The 25915-nt window shown below is 31.2% G+C and overlaps 4 protein-coding genes across 4 annotated transcripts; all 4 read right to left on the bottom strand.

The window, feature by feature from the left end:
- Positions 1 to 270: 270 nt before the first annotated feature.
- CLUP02_14488 (ricin B lectin) lies at positions 271 to 798 on the bottom strand (the record flags this gene model as incomplete). Its single annotated transcript, XM_049293416.1, has 1 exon — positions 271 to 798. One exon carries the CDS (start codon positions 796 to 798, stop codon positions 271 to 273), a length of 528 nt encoding a protein of 175 aa, XP_049150562.1.
- Positions 799 to 2350: 1552 nt separating this feature from the next.
- Positions 2351 to 4142, bottom strand: CLUP02_14487 (uncharacterized protein; the record flags this gene model as incomplete). Its single annotated transcript, XM_049293415.1, has 2 exons — positions 2351 to 3524; positions 3640 to 4142. The coding sequence occupies 2 exons, from the start codon at positions 4140 to 4142 to the stop codon at positions 2351 to 2353; spliced, it is 1677 nt and encodes a 558-aa protein (XP_049150561.1).
- A 93-nt stretch (positions 4143 to 4235) lies between these two features.
- Positions 4236 to 5136, bottom strand: CLUP02_14486 (uncharacterized protein; the record flags this gene model as incomplete). The annotated part of the gene is made up of 5 exons (XM_049293414.1): positions 4236 to 4461; positions 4518 to 4573; positions 4663 to 4915; positions 4977 to 5014; positions 5068 to 5136. 5 exons carry the CDS (start codon positions 5134 to 5136, stop codon positions 4236 to 4238), a joined length of 642 nt encoding a protein of 213 aa, XP_049150560.1.
- A 542-nt stretch (positions 5137 to 5678) lies between these two features.
- CLUP02_14485 (uncharacterized protein) lies at positions 5679 to 7351 on the bottom strand (the record flags this gene model as incomplete). The annotated part of the gene is made up of 9 exons (XM_049293413.1): positions 5679 to 5763; positions 5841 to 5903; positions 6014 to 6132; positions 6429 to 6476; positions 6540 to 6565; positions 6623 to 6754; positions 6804 to 6919; positions 6998 to 7207; positions 7245 to 7351. 9 exons carry the CDS (start codon positions 7349 to 7351, stop codon positions 5679 to 5681), a joined length of 906 nt encoding a protein of 301 aa, XP_049150559.1.
- Between the last annotated feature and the right edge of the window lie 18564 nt (positions 7352 to 25915).

The raw sequence follows: 25915 nt of genomic DNA, 5'->3' as shown, positions 1-25915 counted from the left end.
CAGAGAACAAAGGCATCATTGATCTAATTTCCCGTGCCTCAGAACGTCTGATTGCACTTGTTAATACTGTTGACCCATAGCCATAGCTCATTTTCGATCGAGTAAATAGGTAGAATATTCGGTCATTTGATTCTAATGTCACTTGGATTTCATACTAAGCCCCAGAAAATCCAATGATACAAGACGCGTCGGCGAAGAAAACGATAGCTGCAGACAAGGATGTCTTCGACAGTTTAGACCAAACTCCTTCGTCAAATACGCTAACACCAGCTACATGCCATCCCGTATCATAGCATTTATGAGTTGGACATGGCGGTTGGCGTTTGTCTCACTCCACTCAGTATCGTAGTTCAGCCCATAAGGCCAAATGTGCGAACCACCACAGTTGATAACTGCTCCTGAGCCATCCCACGACCGTAGTAATGGCAGCGCAGTGGCCCAATCTCCAGCAGCGCACTTCCGATCGAACGCAGCAGTTTGACCAACTCCCAGAGTATGAGAGACCTCATGAAGGGCCGTTCTCTCATTCATATATGCTCGGTTTGAGCCAAATCTGACGTCGCCGTTGTAATTTGCCTCCGCAGTTGGTACGCCAGGAGTATAGTAAACGCGCAAGTTCTTTGTTGCGCTTCCGAGGCGAGAATGACGGGCAACAGCAAGACGCATTGCAGCTTCGATTTTGTTATAGGCGTCTGTCTGATCCGCCGTAGGGCTTGCGGCCTTCTCGAGGCTCCAAGTGATTGCGCTCTGCACAGCTGCGGCGTAAGTTGCAGCTGTCATGAGAAGAGACAGCTTCATGGTGGTAAGTTTGTGACAAAGTTTCTCTCCAATGATTGGCAGTGTATGTTGACCGATGCTCTACAAGAAGGAGGAGTGACCCCAAGTTGTGTGGTTATGAGCGCCACTCGGAAGAGTGAAAATGACATCTTCTTATACCTCTTCAGTTTTGCGGGCTCGGCTCTCATCTCGGACTTGAATGCAAGAGTCCCAGGTAGTTTTTCGTAAGGAAAAGCTGATTTGCAGATTTCGGTGCCGTGGACTGGCGACAATGCTAGCCTCGCTTCGCATCCCTGGATGGTGTGATTCGACGCACATGGGAAAGGTCCCGGATTTGAATCACCCGGCGAGTATGACACCGAGCGCCCAATAGAGATACTTGGCCCGAGAAAGGCCCCTCAATTGTGACATATTTAACCCATTTCCCCGCAGGCGTCAAGCTCAACTGCCGTTCCAAGACTATGTTTCCGGCGAGCCATCTAGGATCGTCGCCGGGCTTTAATATAACCTTATCTTCCACCAACCTGCTCTCCAAAATCGACATGGCGCTAAAACAATTCTGGCGAGCCTGTACGACAAATTGAGGATCCTGCGTAGCAGTTCGGGGGCGAAAATGGAAGGTCATAAACCCAATTTGATCCACAGACTAGTACTGATCATACCGCGGAAATTAAGAAGATAGATGATGAACAGGCTTGTTTTGTGAACGTGTACTTCTCGTCGATTGGTCTTTCTAATATCAAGTCCCAGCTCCTCTTTGTTTGTATTGCCTGGGGCTGTCTAGGTACGTATACACTCTGGGAATGTGCAAGCTTTACTCGGCGCCGGCTGTGTGATCACTTACGTAGTAGATGCCGTCATCGATGAACGATACCTTATATGTAGAGAATGACCAGCCACTAGTTTTTGCTCATCTCAATTCTAAGCTTCCCAGTTATAATCGTGGCGACGCAAAGTCTCGATCCTGGTTTTGCAGCAAGTTACAGCGTACGCTGTGCTGCTGAGAGCCTGGAAATGTGGATCTGACTCTCAAGATAGACATCATTTACATCGGGATTTGGAAGCGGTCAGATAGGGGAATCTCGAATCGCAGCCACCTCGCGCATCCTTCAAATCTGCTTGGAGTGTCTAATGGCCTTTAATAACAGATGAAAGATTGTTATACAGTTCATGACGGCCACGTAAAGTGGGACTCTCCGGCCAGCACTCTGCTTTGTCCTTAAGAACTGCAATGGTGAGTCTTTCTATGCCAATTCTCTTTTCAGATTCTAGTCAGTTTCTGTGGATCTTGTGGTCTCTGGGTTGTGCTCCATCTGAGCAATATCCCCTGCCACCCTCTTTTCCAGGCTCACGGCCAATCAGGCGTGGCAGGCCAGTAGAGCAAAGTCATGCGCATAGCGAACGACACAATCAGTATCAGCTCAAAGTGCTACAAGCTTTTCCAAGCCGATGGCAAAAGCATGAATGAATTAATATATGGGATCTTAGTACGTTAAGGTATCTTGTACGAAATTTGTTGTGAGAGAGGGTTATTAAACCTTACAATGTCAGCTTCTCTTGGTCCATAGAGGGATTAACGAAAGCCTACTTTGTTTCTTCTGAGTCCAATCATTTGCGCCATTTCAGTCCAAAAGCCAACTGGCGGATCAACCAGGGAATCTTCATAGGCTTCGATCAAAGGCCGCTCCCAAACAAGATCGACCTCGTGAGGTCTTATGTATCTGGTCTTCTTAAAAAGCTTCCATCCACAAAACAGAACGACAGCTAGTATCTGCATAGTGTAGCTCTGGAAGAACAGCTCTACTGACCATGGGCGGAACGCGTAGTAACCGTACACCAAGAGAATGAGTAGCTGAAATCCCAAAGCAATATATGCACCGTAAGGCTGGAAATATCCATAGTAGGGTCGGGTTTTGCGGTCAACTCCCTGAGCGACACAGGCCTTATGATAGTTGATAAACGTGATCGACATGATGATGAAGCTGATCAGCCCGCCTCCCGTGATAAGCGCAGTCAGCCACGTAATAACAACGGCAGAACTGCTGCTAACTTGGAGGAAAGACAGCATCGGGAATAGCATAACAATGGCAAAACAGTAAATGGGAGTTCCATTCTTGTTACAGCGACGTAGGAAACGAGGCGCTCGTCCTTCGAGGGATAGCGAGTAGAGCGCTCTAGTGGCACAGTAGGTGTAGGTATTGCCAGCCGAGAAGATAGATGTAAGGATGAGTGCGTTAACGATGTGAGGAAGCACGCCAATACCGAGGGTCTCCATGGCAATCACATACGGAGAAGCCGCAGCAGTACCGCCACCACCGTCCCCAAAGTAGAGATCGACTAGGGTCGGGTGATTGTACGGAACTACGATGCCAACAGCCAGTGCGCCAATGATGAAGAAGATACAGAACCGGTAGTAGACGGTAATGAATGCTGATTTGATATAGATGCTTGGGCGTTGGGCTTCAGCAGATACCATGGAGATGTACTCAGGACCGACGACGGTGAAGGAGGCACTGAAAAGTGCGGCGAGAAACCCTTCGAAACGACCCAGGTCGCCGCCCGATAGATATGTTGCAAATGAGCCGGGGTTTGTAAAGTGGCGGAAGCCGTATGCATCACGTTGAGGGTTGCCGCCGACCATAGTCACAAATGTGAAAGCGAAAAGCATGAAGATCAATATCAGCTTGCCTCCGGAAAGCCAGAACTCAGCTTCGCCATAACCCCGTACCGCTAGAACGTTGATCAACCTGTGGACAAAGGTAAGTGTTACATTGCGTTTATGTTTTCAGCAGGTCTCCCCTTCATAAAAGGGGGTAAGAGATAGAAGCAGAGGGGGCCTGCAAATTAGAACGTTTTTCTTACCCATAAAGAATGATCACAGCAGCACAAATCCCCGCTGTCGGTCCTGGTTTAACGACCTCGTCACTCCAAAACGAAATGACGATGTTGAGAGCAGTAATCTCAAAGGGAATCAAGATGGCTTCGTAGAGGAAAAAGTTCCATCCAGCAAGAAATCCAAGTGCGTCATCGACCCAATACCCAGCGAGACGGACAAAGCCACCTGCGACGGGCATATACGTGTTCATCTCAGCAACAGAATTGTTGACGAGAGCGAGAATCAGGGTGTAAATGGTGTAAGCAATCAGCAAGCTGCCGGGACCACCTTTGGCGAGACCACCGCCGATGCTAATGAAGAGTGCCGTTCCAATGGATCCACCTGCTGCGATGAGCTGGATTTGGCGATTGTTGAGCCTCCGATGCAGGTGACCCATCTTGTCTTCCGAGTCGACATTCCGGATGCTACCGAGCTCGGCGGTCATTGCGTCGCCGGAGCTCGGGTGCTTCTCTGTATGCGACTCCTTCATTGTGGTAGCACCGGATGAAAGGGGAATGAAGGCCGCAGCCGTTAAGCGGTACCACAAGAATGAACCAAGAACGGGTGGGATTAAAAGATTCAATCACAGCAGCATGTAAAGTTTGCGACACATGAAGTCTGGCAGGCTTTGCGGAACGAAGGAAAGGGGAGTGAGGAAGAAGATCAGCGTCAGGATGAGTGGGAAAGATGTCGCTTTTGTTAAACGACTAGCAACAATAGGCTTGTCGACTGTTATCGGGCTGAATGGTTGGTATCTCCAGAAACCGAGACTCCAGACACAGACTAGCTCCACACCGGCCAAGGCATACCTGTAAAGCGAAGGGAACGGCAAAGTGGGTTGGCAACGGCACAAACAGTCCAACACCGACGTTGCCTAGAAAATAGCACGGAATCCTCTTCCATGTCGTATCGCGACAGGGCCTACAGTATGTACATAGATGATAAGGGAACAGGGACCAAGATTCTTGGCCCCATACTAGTTAAATTTGGGCTTGTATAATTGGTTGCACCCCGCGTCCGGCGTTCATTTCTTGAATCATCCTAGCACTTGGCACGCTTCCCAGATAGAGTGCTACGTCAGCCCAGCTGTCTAGCCCTGGTCGATACGGATCAGCAATCAGTCGCTGTCTGAGTACCTTGTTATCGAAGAAAATAAATTCTTTGTGAGTCACAAATACGAGGATACAGTTTTGATAAAATAGTGTAGTGCTCATCCAGCACTTGAATTGATATGCTTCTTCAAGCTTGCCATGAGAGAGATGGCTGTACAATCAGTCGCTGTCAGACGACACGGATATATATATTCGTACGGAGTACGGAGTACATGCAGGTGAGCATCTGGGGCTGTTTTTGATAAGATGGCTTGCACCCCCCTGCCATAGACCCCACAACTATCAACAGGCGGAGTTACGGACGCCTGGGGTACCCGGGGGAACCATGCAGTCACGATAGGTAACTTTGTCCTTTGCGACGATGGCCGCCATCGTCCGGTCGAAGTGTCTGAGCGCCTAGGGGAAGTATTTTCCGTACGTAGTATGTACAGGCTGGGTTACCCAAGCACGCTAACAAAGGTAGCTTCACTGCCAGGGTCTTGGTTTGATCACCTGATCCGCCAAGCCCCTACTCTTCACAATTGGCCCCGAGAAGCAAAAGTGAAGCGTCGCAATGTTGCCCGCAGGCCTATTCAGCAGGTTTTGAGCTATATGAATACGCCGTCACAAGGCCTACGGGGTCAATCAATACACAAAGACCAATAAGCAGCGGTATCGACTCGCCTTTATTAGGAAAAGAACATGACCTAGTCTCCTCTTACTTATAGTCATCCTCATAGAGTAAGATGTAGCCAACCGACTAGGCACTCGTACTATGGATATTGTCTAGATCCTATCAGTTTCAAAATTTTCCTTGATCCTCGAAGAAAGTATGTGTGCTAGCTGTCACGACTGCCTACTTATGTATGTGTCTCCTTAGCAACAGCGGATATCTTTCATAATTCTCGGTGGCTCCCAATTCACTTCAGTGCGCGTTATTCAATCAGGATAATGCTGCCCAGGTCCAGATGCTGACGCCTTTGCCGGGCTGGGCATCTATGTATCAATACAATGCTAGACCTTTCAAGCGGCCACAGTCGAAGCCTTCAAGCATTGCTATATATACGATCGTCAGATGTATATAGGCTTCCGCATACTCATAACTCGATACCTCTTGTTCCCCAGTGGCGACGCTGGCAGTTGTATCGACGTTTTCTTGTCTTGCCAGTCATATCTGTGGCCATGGTGAATCGACACTCTGTAACTTTTTTCGTGTTTTTCTGGGCTAAGACACCTGACACTGAGCTCTTCGTAGTTCTCTATTGGTCACACAGGAAGAACACGAAGTTCGTTTAGACAACCCATGCTTCTTTCCAGTAAAATTCGATGCGCGAAGGGAATCCGGAGAAAGATGCAGCCCGAACCTAGCGGATTGGGGTGCGCAAGGCTCTGAATACACATTCATGCCCATTGATACAACCTTGCTCGATTTCGGATTTTCAATTATTTTGGCTCAATCTGTAGCCCAGAAATTACAGCTACTAGAGAATTTCCCAACACAACGTCAACATACTATTCATTTTACACAGCGAAAAACGATGTAGTCCTTAGACCATCTCTGGGACAGTGTCGTCCCCTTAAATCCCCCACTGCTAAGCCGAAGGAGAGCAGGCACGACAACGGATCGCAATACCCTTTTTCTCTGGTAAGTTAGAAAAACATCAGATCGTGGGTGATTGTCCTACCATATCAGTTCCGTTGGTGTTTGAGCATTCTGCAGAGAGTGGGTAGTACTGTTGAATTGACCAGAGAGACGTGATAGGGGAATAGTTGAATAGAATCCTAGCCCGAGGCACTTCATCGCGATATAGTTGCACAATATCTATAGGTTTAGCAAGTTAGTACACAACACAATGCCTAACCCAGAGGAAAAGCAAACTCATGAGACGGCGCGTGATCACTGGCGTCGGATTCCCCCGAACCCCGAAACCAACACCCGTTCCGATCCAGTCCACACCCTTCAGTTCATCAGAAAGAAAGTCCAAGCCATCTTCAGGACCAAGAAGAACAGCTACGATCGAATTAGTGTATGGAAGCACAGTAATAGGAAAGTAGTAAACCCTTGATGTTATAGCCGGCCTTTATAATTGCTGCCATGTCTGCCCGGATGCCGGCCTCCACCTGCTTGGGGGTATATCCACTTGCTGCGACAGCAGGATGATTCCAAGGCAGACCTCTATAAAGCGATTGTGTCAGTATGTGTAGGGGAGTGACGGGGCTACAGCGTCTCTAGTTTCTGATTCTAGGTGCCTACGTGAAAATAAAATTGCGTTTGCCGCAATCTGATGAGCATCGGCCGGTGTTAGAAGAACCGGATCTTGGGGCAATTGAGGTCGTAGCGCTTGGTTTGATTGGTGAAGCCGCAATCATAGACCAGAGTCCAAATGCGATAATTGCCCAATAATTGACCATGATGTTGTTCAGTTGAGGGAAGCAGTTGGACGATGAAGTGTCCAAAGGGTGGCTAAGAATGATGAAGATGGTGACTGGTATACCCAGACCGAGGCTCCTGGTAGAGCATGATTACCGTAGCTGCAAGGCTTTTGAAACAAATGTCAATTCCTCCTTTGTCTTCACGAGGGGGAATGCTTGTAAGGCCCCCCTCCATAATGACTTTGCACGGACGATCAAGACGAGGCGGTCGACTTTAGTTTATTTCGAAACCCCGCATCTGATAGCACGAGTCAGTTACTTTCCGGCCCTACTTTACCTTGATTAGTTACTCCTTTATATAGCGATCTAGCGGACATAGGAACATCTATTAACCCGGCTGGCTCAGCTATTTACCTCGCCTTTTATATTCTAATGATTCATTTTAAATATTTGTTTTTATATTCTACTTTCACTAGCTATTCGGGCGGTTTTTAATATTATTTATATAAAAGTAATATATAAAATTAAGAGATATAGTTCTTATTTTATTTTTTAATATTATTTTCTTAATTTATTTTTATTTTTTATTTTTATTAATTACTTAGGTAGTTTTTAATATTATTTATATAATATTAATATATAATATTAATATAGTCTATCGAGCCCCCCGACGGAGTAATCTACCGGGGCCGTACTATATATTACGTATTAAGGAAAACTAGGTATATTGCGCACTATACTTAACTATTAATTAAAATAGCTCCTAACCTTTTACTATATAAAGTCCTCCTAAGTTCTAACTACTTATAGGGCGAGCTTTACTTATTTTAATATATATAAAACCTCTTAGTACTAGCTTATATAAGTAATTAGGTTTAATATAATCTCTTCTTTTATATAAATATTATTACTACCTAGGGGGTATTATAAAAACTATTTAAAATACTAACTTATTATTTTAACTTTATATATTTTTAACTTATTTATTATAATTATTATAACTAAGTTAATATTAATATATTAGATCCTAATATCCGTACTAACCTAGCTATTTATAGTATTTATAATATTATTTAACTAAATTCCGTACTATTAAAAAGTACTTTATTACTTTTTAAGTATATTTATATTAATTATAATAGCTATAGTATTAAACTAGCTAAAAAGGGTGCCTAGCCCGAGAGGGGTAGACTCATTAACGGGTATTTTTAACTTATTAATTACTAACTATATACTAAGAGTAGAGTAGGTTCTTATTAAAGTAATAGTTTATATATTAATAAGTTTATTTAGTGGATTTATTTAGTAAATTTATTTAGTAGATTTATTTAGTTTAAATAGAGTTTTGGGCGATATTAAAAACGATAAGGATAAAAAGAATTTTTATAAGCTTTAATATAAAGAGTAGTAAATATTAACCTATTTAGCCCTTTTTTAAAAAACCTCTACGTTACTATTAAAGTTTAAAACCTCTATAGTTAAGGGCTATTTTTAATTATTATAGCCGATTATTATAGCTAATTATTATAATTAACTTTTATTATTAACCTTTCCGGCCGGCGCTACTATAGGGCAGCTTACCTATCCTAAATTATATAATAGCTTTTATATTAAAATTACTATATTACGTTAAGTACGTACTTAGGGCATATTATATATATTATATAATTAAAAAGTATAGTCTATTGAGATAGTGGGAGTATTTATTAATACTATATATTAATACTGTATAAACGATATCGAGAACCGCCCGAGCAACTAGCAAAGGCAGAATACCAAAACAAATAATTTAAAAGTATATTATATTATATAATTTCTTTTAAAAGCGTAATTCCGTTAAGGTCGATCTTTTACGCTTATAAAGCCGGAAAAAAACTACTATATAGTCTATTAAAATAGTAAGAGTATAAATTAATATTATATATTGATATTATATAATCGATATTAAGAACCGCCCGAGTAGCTAGTAAAGGCAGAATATAAAAACAAATATAATATTAATATTTATTTGTATTTTCTACTTTTACTAGTTACTTAGGTAGTTCTTAATATCGATTATTTACTTTTATATTTTACTTTTACTAGCTACTCGGGCAGTTCTTAATATTACTTTTATAATATTAATATACAGTATTAGTAAATACTTATACTATTTTAATAAACTATTGTTTTAAATTACTTTTTTCTTTTTTATCTTTTCTTTTTATAAAGTTTATAACTACGGATTATTAATAATAATATTATCGTAATAGCTTTAACTATTTAGAACCTTATTATACATTATATAATGGTTTTTTTCCGGCTTTATAAGCGCAAAAGATCGACCTTAATAAGATCACGCTTTTAAAAAAATCTTACGATATAATATACTTTTTAACTATATAATATACGTAATATACCCTAAGTACGTACTTAACATAATATAATAATTTCGATATAAAAACTATTATATAATTTAGGATAAGTAAGTTACCCTTTTACTTATTAATAATAAGTTAAGTAATATATTTACGTAGTAATACTAGCTAAAAAAGTCGATAATAGAGGTCGGCTATAAAGGTTAGAAGCGGCCCTTAACTATAAAGGTTCTAAACTTTAATAGCGACGTAGAGGTTTTTTAAAAAAGGGCTAAAAGGGCTAATATTTAGCTACTTATACTAGAGCTTATAAATATTCTTTTTATCCTTATTATTTTTAATATTATTTAAAGCTCTATTTAAACTAAATAAATCTATTAAATAAACTTATTAAACGAACTTATTAATATATAAACTACTACTCGTTAAGAACTAAAAATACCCCTCGATAGGTCCCCGCCTCTAGGGCTCGATAGATTAGGCCCCCTCGACGCCCTAGCTATCGTAGTTAGTATAAGTATACTTAAGGAGTAGTATAGTACTTTTTAATAATACGGAATTTAGCTAAGTAATAGTACGAATACTATAAATAGCTAGGCTAATACGGACGTTAAAATTTAATATATTAATATTAACTTAGAAATTATGCTTTATAAAACTAGAAATCCCTTTAATATAAACTATATTATAAATATAAGACAATATATAAAAGGTCTCTTAACTTTTAATAAAAAAGAATATATAATATAAGATCTAACTACTTACGTAAGCTAGTACTAAGAGGTTTTATATATATTAAAATAAATATAGCTCGCCCTCTAAATAACTAGAACTTAGAGGACTTTACGTAGCAGAAAGTTAAGAATTATTAATAAAAAAGAGATAACGGTCGAGTTAGTTAACTACTATTTTAATTAGTAATTAGGTATAGAGCGCAATTTACTTAGTTTTCCTTAATACGTAATATACGGTACGGCCCTAGCGGATTGCTCTATTAGGGGGTTATTATACGTTATATAACCTCGGTTATATAATTACTAAAGCCTACTTTCCTTATACCCTCTATATTAGAGCGAGCTTTATACCTATTTCTTATTTTTAATAAATAACTATTCTTTTTATTTATATTAATACCCTTATAATAACTATATAATAATTATAAACTTAGCTCTAATTTAGACCTATATACCTCTATTAAAAAGTTATTTTCTAGGGATTATAGTTTACTATATCCTTTTTTATAATATTATTTAACCTCTATTATATTTATTAACCTTACTCCTAAACAAATTAATATGTTTTAAAAAGACTACTAATATTCCTAAGTAAAAGCTTAATTACTAACGAGACTAGCTAAAATAGTACTTTATTTTATAAATTAAGGCTTAGTTAAAAAACGTCTAAGACTTATTAAACTTAAATAACCGTATTCTTTTATTAAATCTATTATTTTTTATTAAGTTTATTTCTTTAATTAAGGAGTACGTTAAGATATAAAATAGTACTTAAAATTAAGTATATTAGGTAGCCTTAATTAGATTTTCTAGTACGTATAGCTTTAACGAGGTTATGCGGGATATTCTTTTAAAAGAATATAGAAAGTAAATATTTATATAAGAATAAGAATATATAAATATAAGGGAAAATGTATATATAAAAGAGGTTTATATAATAAAGAGAGTAATATAGTTAAATTATTATATAAGAAGTTACTTACTTAACGAAAGGTTAAGATAGGTGAATAGACGCTTATATATAGGTATAAAAACCACCTACTAGAATATTCCATAGCTTATTAATTATAATATAATTAATAAGCGTATACGTAAGTAAAGACGTAATCGTGGTACGTAATTCCGTCTAGAGAGAATTCTAGCTTATTTAGTTACCTTTTAGTACTTTCTATTACTGACGTAAGCTTACGTAAGTAGTATTGCTTATATAATTAATACCTATAATAATTAATAGAAATTATAAATTAATATAGTATATAGTTTGCTTACCCTTTTAGGGTCCGGTCCGCCTTATTAAGGGCCATCTTTACTTTTATAAACAAGCTAGTTTATTAAAAGTTCTTATTACGTACTTTAATAAGACTTTATAACTAATAATAACTAGCTATAGCTAGTATAGCTATTATTAATTATTAATACTAACTAAACTTAAAATATTAATAACCCTATTATAATAATATATAAATTACTTTTTCAATAATTAAATACTACCTCTTACTTTCTCTTTTTATTTTATTTAATAATAACCTCTCCTTAATATTTCTATTTAATATACTTAACTACGCTCTTTTTAAGTTCTTAATTATATTATTAAGTTTAAGCTTATTTATATTATCTTATTATATTAAAAGGGCGTTAATAAGGGTAACGTTCATTATAATATATTTATTTATTTTCCGTAAGTTAATATTATAAATATAATATTTATCAAAGTAATCTTTTTATAACTCGGGGTCGTTTAGTATAATACTTATAGGATTAAATAACTTTTAATTATTAAAAAAGCCCTAAGGGTCGACGAGTTATTAATTATAAAAGATTAGGCTATAAGTACTCAACTAGCGAGGCTATAATATTAGTATAGGTCTATTATAAAACTAAAGCTTATAGAGTCCTTTATATAAGCTTTATTCTTTTAAAAGTTCTTTTATAATACGATCCGTATACTAATTACTAAGTTATTAATATTTTATTACTAACTATATCCCGAATTTATTATAATTACTCTCCCTTTATAGAACTTTAGTTCCTAAAATTATTATATAATATCTTTTTTTAATATTAATAATAAAGTTATTAACGTCGTTATTTATAATAGATTTTTGAAATGTTAATAATATCTTTTTTTATATAGGAATAAGGTATTATTCTTATCTTATTATTTAACGGATAGTTTATTATTATTATTTAATAATAGCGCGCCGACCGGTTACTAAGTTAGTAATACGTATTTATAATAAAATATTCCGATTATTATAATATATAAAAGCTTACTTAACCTCGTAGTTATTATTATTACTAAGTTATTAAATAAAATAAAAGATTTCTTTTATTACTAATTACGTATTTACTTTTTTTCCCCCCTTTTTATTTGGTGACCGTTTTACGAATTCTTTTTTATATAGTAGTTATTTTCTAGCTTTATAAGTATAAAAAATCGACTTTAACGGGATTACGCTTTTAAGGGAAATTATATAATATAATATACTTTTTAATTATATAATATACATAATATATCCTAAGTACGTACTTAACGTAATATTATAATTTTAATATAAAAACTACTATTTAATTCGGGATAAGTAAGCTACCTTTTTTATTACGTAGTAGCGCCAGCTAGAAAGGTCAACGGTAGAAGTCGGCCGTAATAATTAGCTATAATAATCAGTCGTAATAATTAAAAGCGGCCTTTTTTAATTATAGAGATTCTAAACTTTAATAATAACGTAGAGGTTTTTAAAAAAAAGGCTAAATAGGCTAATATTTATTACTCTTTAGAGCTCGTAAAGATTCTTTTTATCTTTATCGTTTCTAATATTACCTAAAGCTACTCTCTATTTAAACTAAATAAATTTACCAAATAAATTTACTAAATAAATTTACTAAATAAATTTACTAAATAAATTTACTAAATAAACTTATTAATATATAAACTACTACTTAAATAGCTAGTTAAATAACTAGTTAAGAGGTTAGTTAGTTAAAATACTACTTTAATAAAAACTTAAAAATACCCGTTAATAAATCTACCCCTCTCGGGCTAGGCGCCCTCTTTAGCTAGCTTAATACTATAGCTATCGTAACTAACGTAAATATACCCGAGGATTAGTGAAGTACTTCTTAATAATACGGAATTCGGCTAAGTAATAGTAAAAATATTATAAATAGCTAGGCCGGTATAAATATTAAGATTTAATATATTAATACCAACTTAGTTATAATAGTTATAATAAACGGGCTAGAAGTATATAGGGTTAAGGTAATAAGCTAGTGCTTTAAATAGCTCTTATAAAACCCCTTAAGTAATAATAATATTTATATAAAAAAATAGATTATACTAGACCTAGCTACTTATATAGGTTAGTACTAAGAGGTCTTATGCATATTAAAGTAAGTAAAGCTTGCCTTATAAGCGGGTAGTAAAAGGTTAGGAGCTATTAATAAAAAAGAGATAATAGTCGAGTTAGTTAATTATTATTTTAGTTAGTAATTAGGTATAGAGCGTATTATACTTAGTTTTCTTTAAAACGTAATACACGGTACGGCCCCGGCAGATTACTCCGTCGGGGGGGAATTCTTTTTTATATAACTATACTTTTTCTTTTTATAATATTCTAATTCCGTATCGTTTTTTAATTACGATTCTCTTATTATACTATTACTAAGTATTTACTAAAATATTTACTATTTTGTATATTTAGGATATACTTAATATAGAGTATAATCCTAAGAAGGGCTTCTATAGTTTCTATAATAATACTCCTTATATATACTACTTAGTTAATATATATTATAATATAGTGGTTTTTTTCCGGCTTTATAGGCGCAAAAGATCGACCTCAACGGGATCACGCCTTTAAGGGAGATTATATAATACGGTATATTTTTTAATTATATAATATACACAGTGTACCCTAAGTACGCGCTTAATATAATATAATAATTTCAATACGAAAACCGCTATATAATTCGGGATAGGTAAGCTGCCCTCTTTATTACGTAGCGGCGCCGGCTAAAAAGGTTAATAATAGAAGTTAGCTATAATAGTTAGTTATAATAGTTAGTTATAATAGTTAGAGGCGGCCCTTAATTATAGAGGTTCTGAACTTTAATAGCGACGTAGAGGTTCTTAAAGAAAGGGCTAAATAGGCTAATATTTACTACTCGTACTAAAGCTTATAAAGATTCTTTTTATCCTTATCGCTTTTAATATTACCTAAAGCTACTCTCTATTTAAACTAAATAAATTTACTAAATAAATTTATTAAATAAACTTATTAATATATAAACTATTACTTAAATAGCTAGTTAGATAATTAGTTAAGAGGTTAGCTAGTTAAAATACTACCTCGACGAGAACCTATTTTATTAAAGATACCCGTTAATAAGTCTACCCCTCTCGGGCTAGGCGCCCTCGGCTAGCTCGACGCTATAGATATTATAACTAACATAAGTATACCTAAGGATTAGCAAAGTACTTTTTAATAATACGGAATTTAGCTAAGTAATAGTACGAATACTATAAATAGCTAGGCTAATACGGATATCAAGATTTAGTATATTAATACCAGCTTAAAAATTATATTTTATAAAGCTAGAAATCCCTTTAATACGGGCTATATTATAAATATATAGGAATATATAAGGGGCCCCCTAACCCTTAACGAGAAGGAGTATATAATATAGGATCTAGCTACTTACGTAGGCTAGTACTAAGAGGTCTTATATACGTTAGAGTAAGTATAGCTCGCTCTCTAAATAGCTAGAAGCGGGGGAAGGTTGGGAGCTATTTTAATTAGTAATTAGGTATAGAGCGTAATATACTTAGTTTTCCTTAATACGTAATACACGGTATGGCCCCGGCGGATTGCTCCGTTAGGGGGGATATATATTATAATATTAACGAGCTTATTTATATTACTAATACTTACGTTACTAAGTATATTATTTATTAAGTTAATAAGAAGAAATATTTTATTATAAGTCGTCGAGTCCTTACTAATCCGTTATTAACGTCTTAGGTTAATAATATTTTTTAAGTTCTTAAAGAGTTATGTAGTACTACTTAGTTTACTTAGAATAAATACCCTTATAAAGTTTTATAATACTAAAGAGTAGGGTAACCTTAACTCTTATAAGCACAGCTACGTTTTTTATATTTTTAGTTATATTACTAATATATAAAAAAAGGTCGCTACTTATATTACTAACTTATTAGTAAGTAAAAAAAAAAAAGGTTTATTTCGAATAAGCTACTCTTTAAGAGCTCGCTACTAACTATAAGTATTTAAACTTATTAATCTTAATTATAATAAATCGTTAATAATCGTTTAATAAAATTTTTTTTTTACTAACTTAGATTTCTTTTCTTAAGCTAGTATTTTTAATATTAATAATAAGGCTAAGATTATCTCTTACCTTAGTTACCTCTAACTAGCTTATTTTTATAATAATAACTATATAATTATTTTATAAAATAACCTCGATACTTTAGCTTAATATTATAAAAAAACTCCCTAGGGTATTATTATTATATATATTTAAGAGTTTCTTAATTTTCTTATTTTTTCTAAGCACGTTACTCAGTATTTAATAAATAAGGTACTTATTTATATTATTATTATATATAACGCTACCTCTATTTCCTATAGTCTTAAAACTCGGACTCTTATTAAAAAGCGTACTCTTATTATTAATTATATTTTTAATAATAAAAATAAGCAGAACGATTTTGAATTTAAGTTTAATAAGTCTTAATACGAGGGTATCGAATTTAAAAAGCTTAATATCGATTTAAAAAATTATTTTTCTTAGTATTATAATAAGCGTTATTATTTTAATATTAATAACTTATTAACCCTTACTTATACTACTCTTTTTAATATAAATAAAGGTTCCCTAGCCCTAGGTCGTATTATTTTAAATTTTAATAAAGCTAGTATTACGTTTTTTTTATTTTAAATAAAGGCTTTATAACGACTTAATAAAGCTATTACTTAGACTAAGGCTAAAGCTACGGATTATAATAAGTAATTTAATATTAATAAGTTCTTTATAAATATTAACGTTACTAAGGTCCCTTAGCTTAACTAGGACTACAATAGCGTTATTTTAAATAATATCCCCCGTCCTTAACTTATTATTACTAATAATAATATTATACCCCCTATTTTACCTCTTACTCCGCTTCTTATTATAGCTCCTATTATATTTCTTATTATAGCTCTCGTTATACTTCTTATTATAGCTTTTATTATACTTTTTATTATAGCCTTTAATGATAACTAAGTAGTAAACGCTTTATAAACTACTATTGTTAATATATATAATACTCTATATAACTTTAACTACTTCCCTCTTACTTATTATAATATTAATAAGGTTAATAGTTTTATTTGAAATAGTTAGCTAAGTACGTATATAAAGCCTCCTTAGGTTTTATTTATTAAGCGGACTACTATTGCTAATTATTATATTTTAAAAGTATATACTAAAGCTACTCCCTTTAGGGTCCGGTCTGCCTCATTGGGGGCCATCTTCGCCTTTACGGGTAAGCTAGTTTATTAGGGTTAATATCAAGTATCTTTATTACGTAATAAACTTTATAATTAATAATAGCCGGCCATAGCTATTACCGAATACTAATAATCCCGCTATAATATATTAATCGCCCTCTAAATAACTAAAAACTACCCCCTATTTTCTACCTTATTTAATAACTCTAAAATATCCCTTTTAGTTTTTCTTAATTTACTCTTATACTACGTTTTTAGAATATTAATAATACTCTAGAGTTAGTTGAGTATTTTAAGGCTATTATATTATATAAGCTAAGTACTTATTAAAATAATAGCTATATTAATATATATTTTTCCGATCTTTAAGTTAATAATATCTAATCCGTATTCTTTAAAACGGCCGTATTATAGTTCGGGGTTTTTTAGTATAATACTTATAAGATCGAACTTCTAACTATTAAAAAAGCCCTAGGTGTTAATAATAACTATACGTCTCGGTATTTTAATAATATATATTTAAAAATAAGTAGATAATTCGATAGTAATAGTAATAGTAATAGTAATAAGGTAATAGTAATTGGGCAATAGCAACAGGGCAATAGCGATAAATAGCGAGGGAAGCGTTTTTTAATTTCAATAAAAGAAACGAGGTAACGAATATATTTATATATATACGAGTCGAAGTTAAAAACGTATATTAATAAGGTTAGTATTATTCTTAACGATAGTAACGAGGGTATCTCTAATACTATACTATTATAAACTATTATTACTTAGAGGGTAATAAACTTAGCTAAGTAGGTAGCTTATAAAGTAGTAGTATTAAGTACCTAATATTACCGTTAATAATCTATAGTTATAAACTTTATAAGAGAGAAAGTTAAAAAGTTAGAAAATCTAAAAAAAATAGTTTATTGAGATAGTAGGAGTATCTATTAATACTATGTATTAATACTATATAATTAATATCGAGAACCGCCCGAGTAACTAGTAAAAGTAGAATAAAAAAATAACAAATACTAGAGCTACTATTATTATTACTAATATTATATAAGTTACTCTTTTTATATAATTAGATCTTAGTAATTTTTTAGTAATATATTACTAAGGGTTATAATACTATATTCTTTTTAAAGAATTGCGCTAATTAGATAAAAAGGGTTTTATAAAGTATTATTAATTAATTTATTTTCAATAACTTTTTATTACGAACTTAACGTTTATTATCCTATTTTATATATACCCTTTTTTTATAGTATTCGAATTTTTTAACTACTTTTACTACCTTTTCAAATACTTAATAAGCTTTTACGTATTATATTTAGTAAGCTACTTAGCCTATTTAATAAAATATTATAAGTTTCTTTTTTTATTTTACTTCGTAAAGATTTTTTTTAACTTTTTAAACGTTTTACTTATCCTCTAACTCTAAGAGATTGACTATTTAGTTATTAATTATTTAGTAATTTCTTTATAATTTAAGTTAGGAAACTAGGAAAATATTATATATTCTCTAATATTATTCTAATAAATATACTTAATAAGCCTATTTACTTACCCTTTTAGCTATTACTATTTTAATATATCTTAGTACTAGTTTATTATTTTTAAATTATATATTTTTCGTTAATAAGCCGACGACCTTTTTATAATTAAACTTTTTTAAGGTATATCCTTTATTATAATAAGCTACTTAGCTTTTGAAAACTTATACTTATACTTACGTAGCCTAGGCCCTAATTCCTTTAATTTTTTAAACTCTTTTTTAAACCCCCTAGACTATAGCTTTATAATTAAGTATATATTTAAAGTACTTAAGGTAGTAATTATATAATACTATATACGGGGATACTTTTATAATAGAATGTTAGTTATTATTATATATAAACTCGGCCTTTTTAACTATATTACTTACTTATTTAGCGAGCCCTTAGTATAGATCTTTGAATACTTTTTTAATATTTAATAAGTCCGCTCTTTTTAACTATCCATTTATAAATAATATATAATAAATAATTAGTAACGTATTACCCGTTTTTTAGCGAACTCTTTTTAAAATACGCTTATAAAAAGCTTATTTCTATTTATAATAATACTTTTTAGTATATTAAACTTATATTTAACCCCTTAATATAAAATACTTATTATATATATTACGTTAAGTATTTTAATAGTAAGTAGGAACTTTACGAACTTTATTATATAATAAATAATAACTAAGATATAGTTATAGTTAGCGCCGTTATTATAAGCGCTTAGTAATAGCTCTATAATAAAGTTTATAAATATTCTTTAAAATAAATATAAGAGTAGTAGTAATAACTATAGCTACTCGTACGGCTTATATTTTAAGGTTATAATTCCTAAATAATACTTATAGTTCTTAACGTATTCCTAAATATTTCGTTAAATATTTATTTAATAAAACTTTTTCTAAATTAGCTTAAGAGTTTTTATAATTCTTATATAACTTACTTCATACTTATTATAATATTAATAAAGGATCTCTATTTAAAAAGACTTTACTTAAAGAATAACGAGTTTTTTTAAAAAAAATAGTATACCCTATTTATTAAGTAAATATGCTCTTAGCTCGCTAATTTTAATACGAACTCTTATTAATTATAATATATAAAACTCGTTCTTAATTTATAATCCTCTAATAAGTTCTTTAGTTTTTAATAAAAAACGAGAAGCGAATACTATTTTATTTCTTATAAGCTCTTTTATAGCGGGACGTACTATTTTAATATAATAACCCTAGCTCTATCTAACTCCTTTTTATTTTTATTAAACTATTAACGAGCGTTTATTCATAACTTTTTTATTTTCTTATTTTAAATTATTATAATAATAACTATTATTACTTTATTAATACGCCTTATAATACGTTATTAATATAAGAGAGAGGATTCCCTATTTTTAGAGCTAATTAATATCTAGCTAGGATTATAAAAAGAGGCCTTAATTACTTAAATATATACCTTAGTAATATTCTTTTTTAAGCTAATTATTTTTTACTAAACGTTAGGTAGTAGTTCGTTAATAAAACATAGTTTTTAAGCTAGTATAGGGAGGACGTTTTTATAAAACACTTCCCTTTTTATATAATTTAGCCTCTTAAATAAACCGTTTATTAAGTTTTTTTTCTTTAGCTAGTGTTTTAAGTAAAGGTTAATTATTAATAGTTTATATACTTATTTTGCGAGCCTTTTTTAAAAATCCCGCGTTAATATATTAATTATTTTCTTAAGTACTTAGTAGTCCGTTAGAACTATAAATTTTTATAAAAAACCTTAGAAATAATAAGCTTAGTACTCTAGCTTTTTTATTATAATAAGTAATTCTTATTAACCTATAGCCTATTACTATTCTATATCCGAGAGCTTTTATAATTAATAAATAACGGGTTATTATTTTTTATTAACTTATTATAATAAGATTATTATAATAGTTTTAACTAAAGTATTCGTTTTTATTTATATAATATATTATAAGTTTTAATATATAAGTACGGTTACCGAGGTAAAAGCGACCTTTAGCTAATTAAATACCTTATTTACATCTTTAGTTTATTAAAAATCCTTTATTTACCGCTTTTTTATTTTTAATAATATTATTATTAGTATAATAATACCTAAGTATTTAATAATAAACTTTAAATAAAAGTTATAAAACCCTAAGAATACTTAAATATCTTTAATAAACTTCAGTAGTTTTTAATTAGTAATCGTTTATATTTATAACGAGTTAATTTCAATTTTTTTAATATAATAATATAACTTAGGAACTCGACCCTTTTTTAATAAAATAAGTACTTTAATAGTTTAGTAAAAAGCTTATATAATTATAATTATTAGAGGACCTTCTTAATATCCTCCGTATACTATTTTTTTATTATTAAGTAAATTATTAAACCGTTTATATATATTATATAATAAGTATTTAGTAAGTTAGCGAGCGCTTAGTAAATATATACTTAGAACGTTATAGGTACGTTTATTAGCTTAAAAGGTATAATAATATACTTAAAATAACCGTATTAGCTCTAGAACGCTATTTTTTATCGGTTTTCTTTTTAATTTAAATACGGTAATAGGTATCCTTAATATTTATTTTTAAAATCTATTTTACTCTACGAAGCCTATTTAGGAGCTTATTAATAAGTAATAATATATTACGACCTAATATACATAACTAAGACTAGGGCCCGCCCCGCAGGCTTACGGCGGCTACGGCATACTATATATATAAGAGTATAGGAATATAAGGTAACTCCTATAGAACGGAAAAACTATAGATAAGTTATGTATAAATAAGAAGTAATAATTATATAATAAGGTAATTACTATAATTACTCTAAGTAATTACTTATTAATATTTACTAAGCGATTACTTAACAAATAAAAGTAATTACTAATAAAGGATATATTTATAAGTAGACTTATATATAATATAAACTTAAGCCGGGCTTAAAGATAAACTTCCTATAGCTTCTTTAGTAATTAACTTAGTATTAGATCTTATAATTACTTTTGACTATTTTTACTAAAAACCCCTCTTAATAAAACTACGATTAATTACTAAAGCCTTACTTATTTTATAACTTATAGATATAGCTTTAAGAAAACTATTTATAACTATAATACTATTTACTTAGTACTCGTAGCCTTTACTTCTACTAATATATTTATTACAACTAGCTAGTTATAATACTTTAATTACTCCTATTTAGTAAGTTTACTCTTTAAAAACTAACTAAATAGTACGAATATATTAATTAATAATAATAATAATACGGCATAGCTTACTAAAATAGCTATACCTACTATTTAGTAACTATATAATATAATACTTAAACTTAAGAACGAAAATAAGTAACTCCATACTTAGCTTATAGCGCCCCGACCTCTTTTAGTACTTAGAGCTAAGTACCTTAAACTAGAACCCTATAACAGGTCCCTAGATACTCTCTAAAGATTCCTTACTTAAACTAGGGCTTATTTACGCTACTATAAAACCTCTTTTATTACTAAAATTAATAAGGTTTACTACGTAGTTTTATTTTTTAAAAAGGATACCCTTACCTAGTTCGAACCTTTTATAAGAGACTACCTCGAGAACGAATATAATATTTAAAACGAAAATACTAAAAAGATCTTTAATAACTATAATAAGTTTAAAAAAAGACTTAAAAAAACCTTTAATAACCCTAATAAAAAACGAATTACTAAATAAAGGCTTATAACCCTTATATAAAAAGGATTAATTAGTAAGTATATATCTAAATTTAAATAGATTACTTTTAAGCTTAATTAGGGTAATAAAGTACTTATAATAACCTTTTATTATAACTTAAAAAAAGAAGTTAAGGACGACCTCTCTTAATAAAACTAGCCCGATAAACTTTATAATTATATTAATATAATTATTAAAATTAATAATCGACTCTACGAACGACGCTTTAAATAAAAAGAATAAAACGCTTAGAATAACCGATCTAAGCTTAATAATAGACGTAAATATAAATTAATAACTACTATAACTAAGTATTATAGCGGACCTATAGATCTTAGTATTACTAAAAAAGAATAACCTCGCTAAAAAAATTTTTTAAATACTATAACTATAATAAACTAAGATATATAGCTAGAGACTACTAATAACCTAAGTATATTTAATACTAACTTATTTTAAAAAAGCGAGCTAATATTATAAGTAAAGAAGTTCCTTACGGATAACTCTTATAAATAGCCTATTATAATAATAGCTACCTTACCTACTAAAATAGTAAAAAGTAAATAGGATAATACCCTAAATAACTTAAAAATAATAAACGATCTACCTTATTACTTATTAAAACTCTAATAATAATAATAAAAAAAGAAAAGATACCCGCCTATTAACCCTATACTCTTAAAAAGAATAATATCGAATATATTACTATACTCTCTTAGATTTATAAGAATATAAAAAAAAGGGTAAAACGGACCTTATTATAAAGAATATACTTAACTTTTTTAAAAAACGAATTAAGTAAAGACTCCTAGTTAATATAAAGGAGTAGCTCCTTAAGTTTAAAAAAAGAGGACCCGATATAAAAGAAATTATAAATAGCCTCGTTTATATAATATAATAAAACTATATAAACTAGAAATAACCTACTAAGTTTAAAAAACTAAATTTAGATAGAACCCTAACTAAATTTATTTATATAATACGACGAGTAAACGCTAATAAAAAATTTATTTATAAGGTTAAGGAATAGCTTAAGGACCTTATGCGCAAAAATAAAATCAAAGTACTTAAAAAACTAACTCTTAATTTCGGAATTACTAATAAAAAAAGAATCGATTTTAAAATTAAAAAAGAAAATATCGAAATAGGAACTAGTTCCTTTTATTTTAACGAAATAGAATTACTTTATAATTCGGACGAACCTCGTAATATTACTTAATAACGTACTTAAATAGAGATCGATTATAAGGTACTACTTATTATTAATAATACTAGCTTTAAAAAGGATAACGATAAACCATAGTATAAATATATTTATTTATTTAAAAATAACTAAGTTATTTAGTTTTATAAAACTAGAGAATATAAAAAGGTTACGATAACCCCCTATATAAACGAAAATTACTCTCTACTTAACCCTAAAAACCCTTTTTATAAAGAATTGTTCTAAATAAAATACCTAAATAATAAATGCTTTTAATATCTTATATCTAAGTAAGATAGTCGTTTTTACTTATAAAAACGTAATAATAAAATTATTAAGGATATTTACGTAAAGGATTAACTACTTAGTTAAATATTACTAAGCTTTAATAATAATAATAAAGCTATATTCGGTCTAGACCCTAACTTTCTTATAAAGTACTTTAATAATAAATATATAAAATAGGAAGACTATAAATACGACTAATACTAAATTTATTATATTAAAAAGGCTAAGGCCTAGAGAGAGTATTAAAAAAAACATAAATAAAAAAACCGTTTAAAAAAATAGATAATAAAAAACTAAAAAAGCTAATTATAAAAAAACGATAAGAGGCGAAAATAAAAAAGAAGTTCCTATATATAACTATATAACATAACGACGCATATTTATAAATTAACCTTAATATTTATAGACAAAGATTAGATATTATTATTAATAGCGGCGTATAAAAAACTTATATTTTACTAAGAATAATAAATAAACTTAACTTATTATAAATATATAAAAATAAACTATACCGATTATAAATAGTAAAAAAAAAACGAGTTAATTATGTTACGGCGCTAGGCACTGGGCCCCTTAGCGCCTAGGCCTTAAGTACCTAACGGACTACTTATAGGTTACATAACTACTAAACCGCTAGGCCTAAAAGCCTAGCGCCCTAGATTCCGCTTATTAATTTACTTTTTCCCTCTTTATATTAAGTTACGTCTATTAAGTTAATATAATAACGTTCTAACCTACCTCGAGTTCCTTTTTATAATACTACTTAACGTTATTTATAAAACCTTATTCTCTAAAAACGGAACGATAATATCTTAACTTATTAATTTATTATACTAATTAGCTACCCCTATTAAGAAAAAGCGTAATACTAAGTAATAGCTAACTAATTAACTATATAAAATAATTAATACTCCCTAGATATATATACCCCCTTTACTAAATATTATAGTCCGAGATAAGAGCTAAGGAGGGTAAATATCTCTTTATATTAATAATTTCTAATAGGGTCGCTATTTATATAAGTAACGCTAGAGTAGTATAGGCACTAACGAGAATACTAAACTCCTTATATTCGACCCCGAGGTTAACTTTTCTAACTAATCCGTAGAATAGCTCTTACTTTTTATTATATAGGCCGATCGACTTAAGTACCTTTATTATATTAATAATAAGCTTATATTCCCTATTTAAATTCGTAACGAGGGCCTCTTTAGTAATACTAAATAGTACGACGCTAACCTTAAGTTTATTTAAAACCTATATAAATAGGATTAAGGCGTTACTTTCTAAGCCTAGGTCGAGAGCTAGCTAAAAATACGTATTACTTAGTACTACTTCAAATAAGTACTTATTTTTATAATTAGCTAACTAAGTAATAATACTAAGTAGCTTTACGAGATAACTAAGGAAAATATTAAAGTTATACGCATAATAACCGTAGAGCTTTAGAATACTAAAAAGTAGTTAAACCGTACCCTTTATATTAATATTATACTTAGTAAGTACGTTAAATAATTAAAGAACGGCTCCGTAGTTAGTATTAGTAATAGCGAGTATAGTAATAATACTTATTATATATTAAAATAGTACTTTACTAAACTCGAGGTATAGGGTAGCTATAAGAATACCTTAGCCTCGGTATATTAGCCCTCTTATAAATCTAAAATACTTAACGTCCCTATTTTTACTAATAATAATAATAATAATAAAGGCTTAAAGTTCCCCTACTAGCTCTAGTATATTATAAAGTGCCTCGAGAATGCGAACTTTAGTACTAATAAATATTACTTAGAGTACGTTATTAGTAAAGTTAGCGGTATTATAGTAGAGTTTATCTACTTAATACTAGTTTTTAATAAGATTACTATTATTAACTAGCTATTATATAAGCTTAAGTTAGCTTATATTAGCCTTATTATTATAAACGACGCTAGTTATAAGCTAGATACCCTCTTTATTATCCTTAAGGATATTTACTAAAAGCGCTCTATTTTTACCGAGCTTGCCCGTATTAATAAGCTCCCTAAGTCTTAATAAAAATACCGCTTCTATAATAAGCTCCTTATTTATTTTAAGAACTAAGCTATTTCTAAATACTTAAATAAGGACGCAACTTTTTAAGAATATATTAAATACGTTACTTAGCTTACTAATATAATATAGCTTTTATTAATTAGTAATAGGGCCTTAAAAAGTACTATACTTACCCATATTATCCTTATTAATAAAGGAGGCGGTACTACTAAATAAAATATTTATAGCTAAACTACTAGTTATAAACTATCCCTAAGGCTCTATATTAAAAGCTTAAGGATAGCGGCGCTTACTTCGTTTATAATAAGCCTAGCTACGTCTCCCGGGACTACCCTAAGAAGCCTATTATTAATATAGCTACTATAAATATTATTACTAACGAATAGCAAACCTTAGACTTAGAAAACTAAGCCCCCTAGTATAAAG

Source organism: Colletotrichum lupini, chromosome 7 (genome assembly GCF_023278565.1).
Source record: "Colletotrichum lupini chromosome 7, complete sequence".
Lineage (NCBI taxonomy): Eukaryota > Fungi > Ascomycota > Sordariomycetes > Glomerellales > Glomerellaceae > Colletotrichum > Colletotrichum lupini.
The sequence above is the reverse complement of the archived record's forward strand: the minus strand, read 5'-3'. Positions and strand labels throughout refer to the sequence as shown.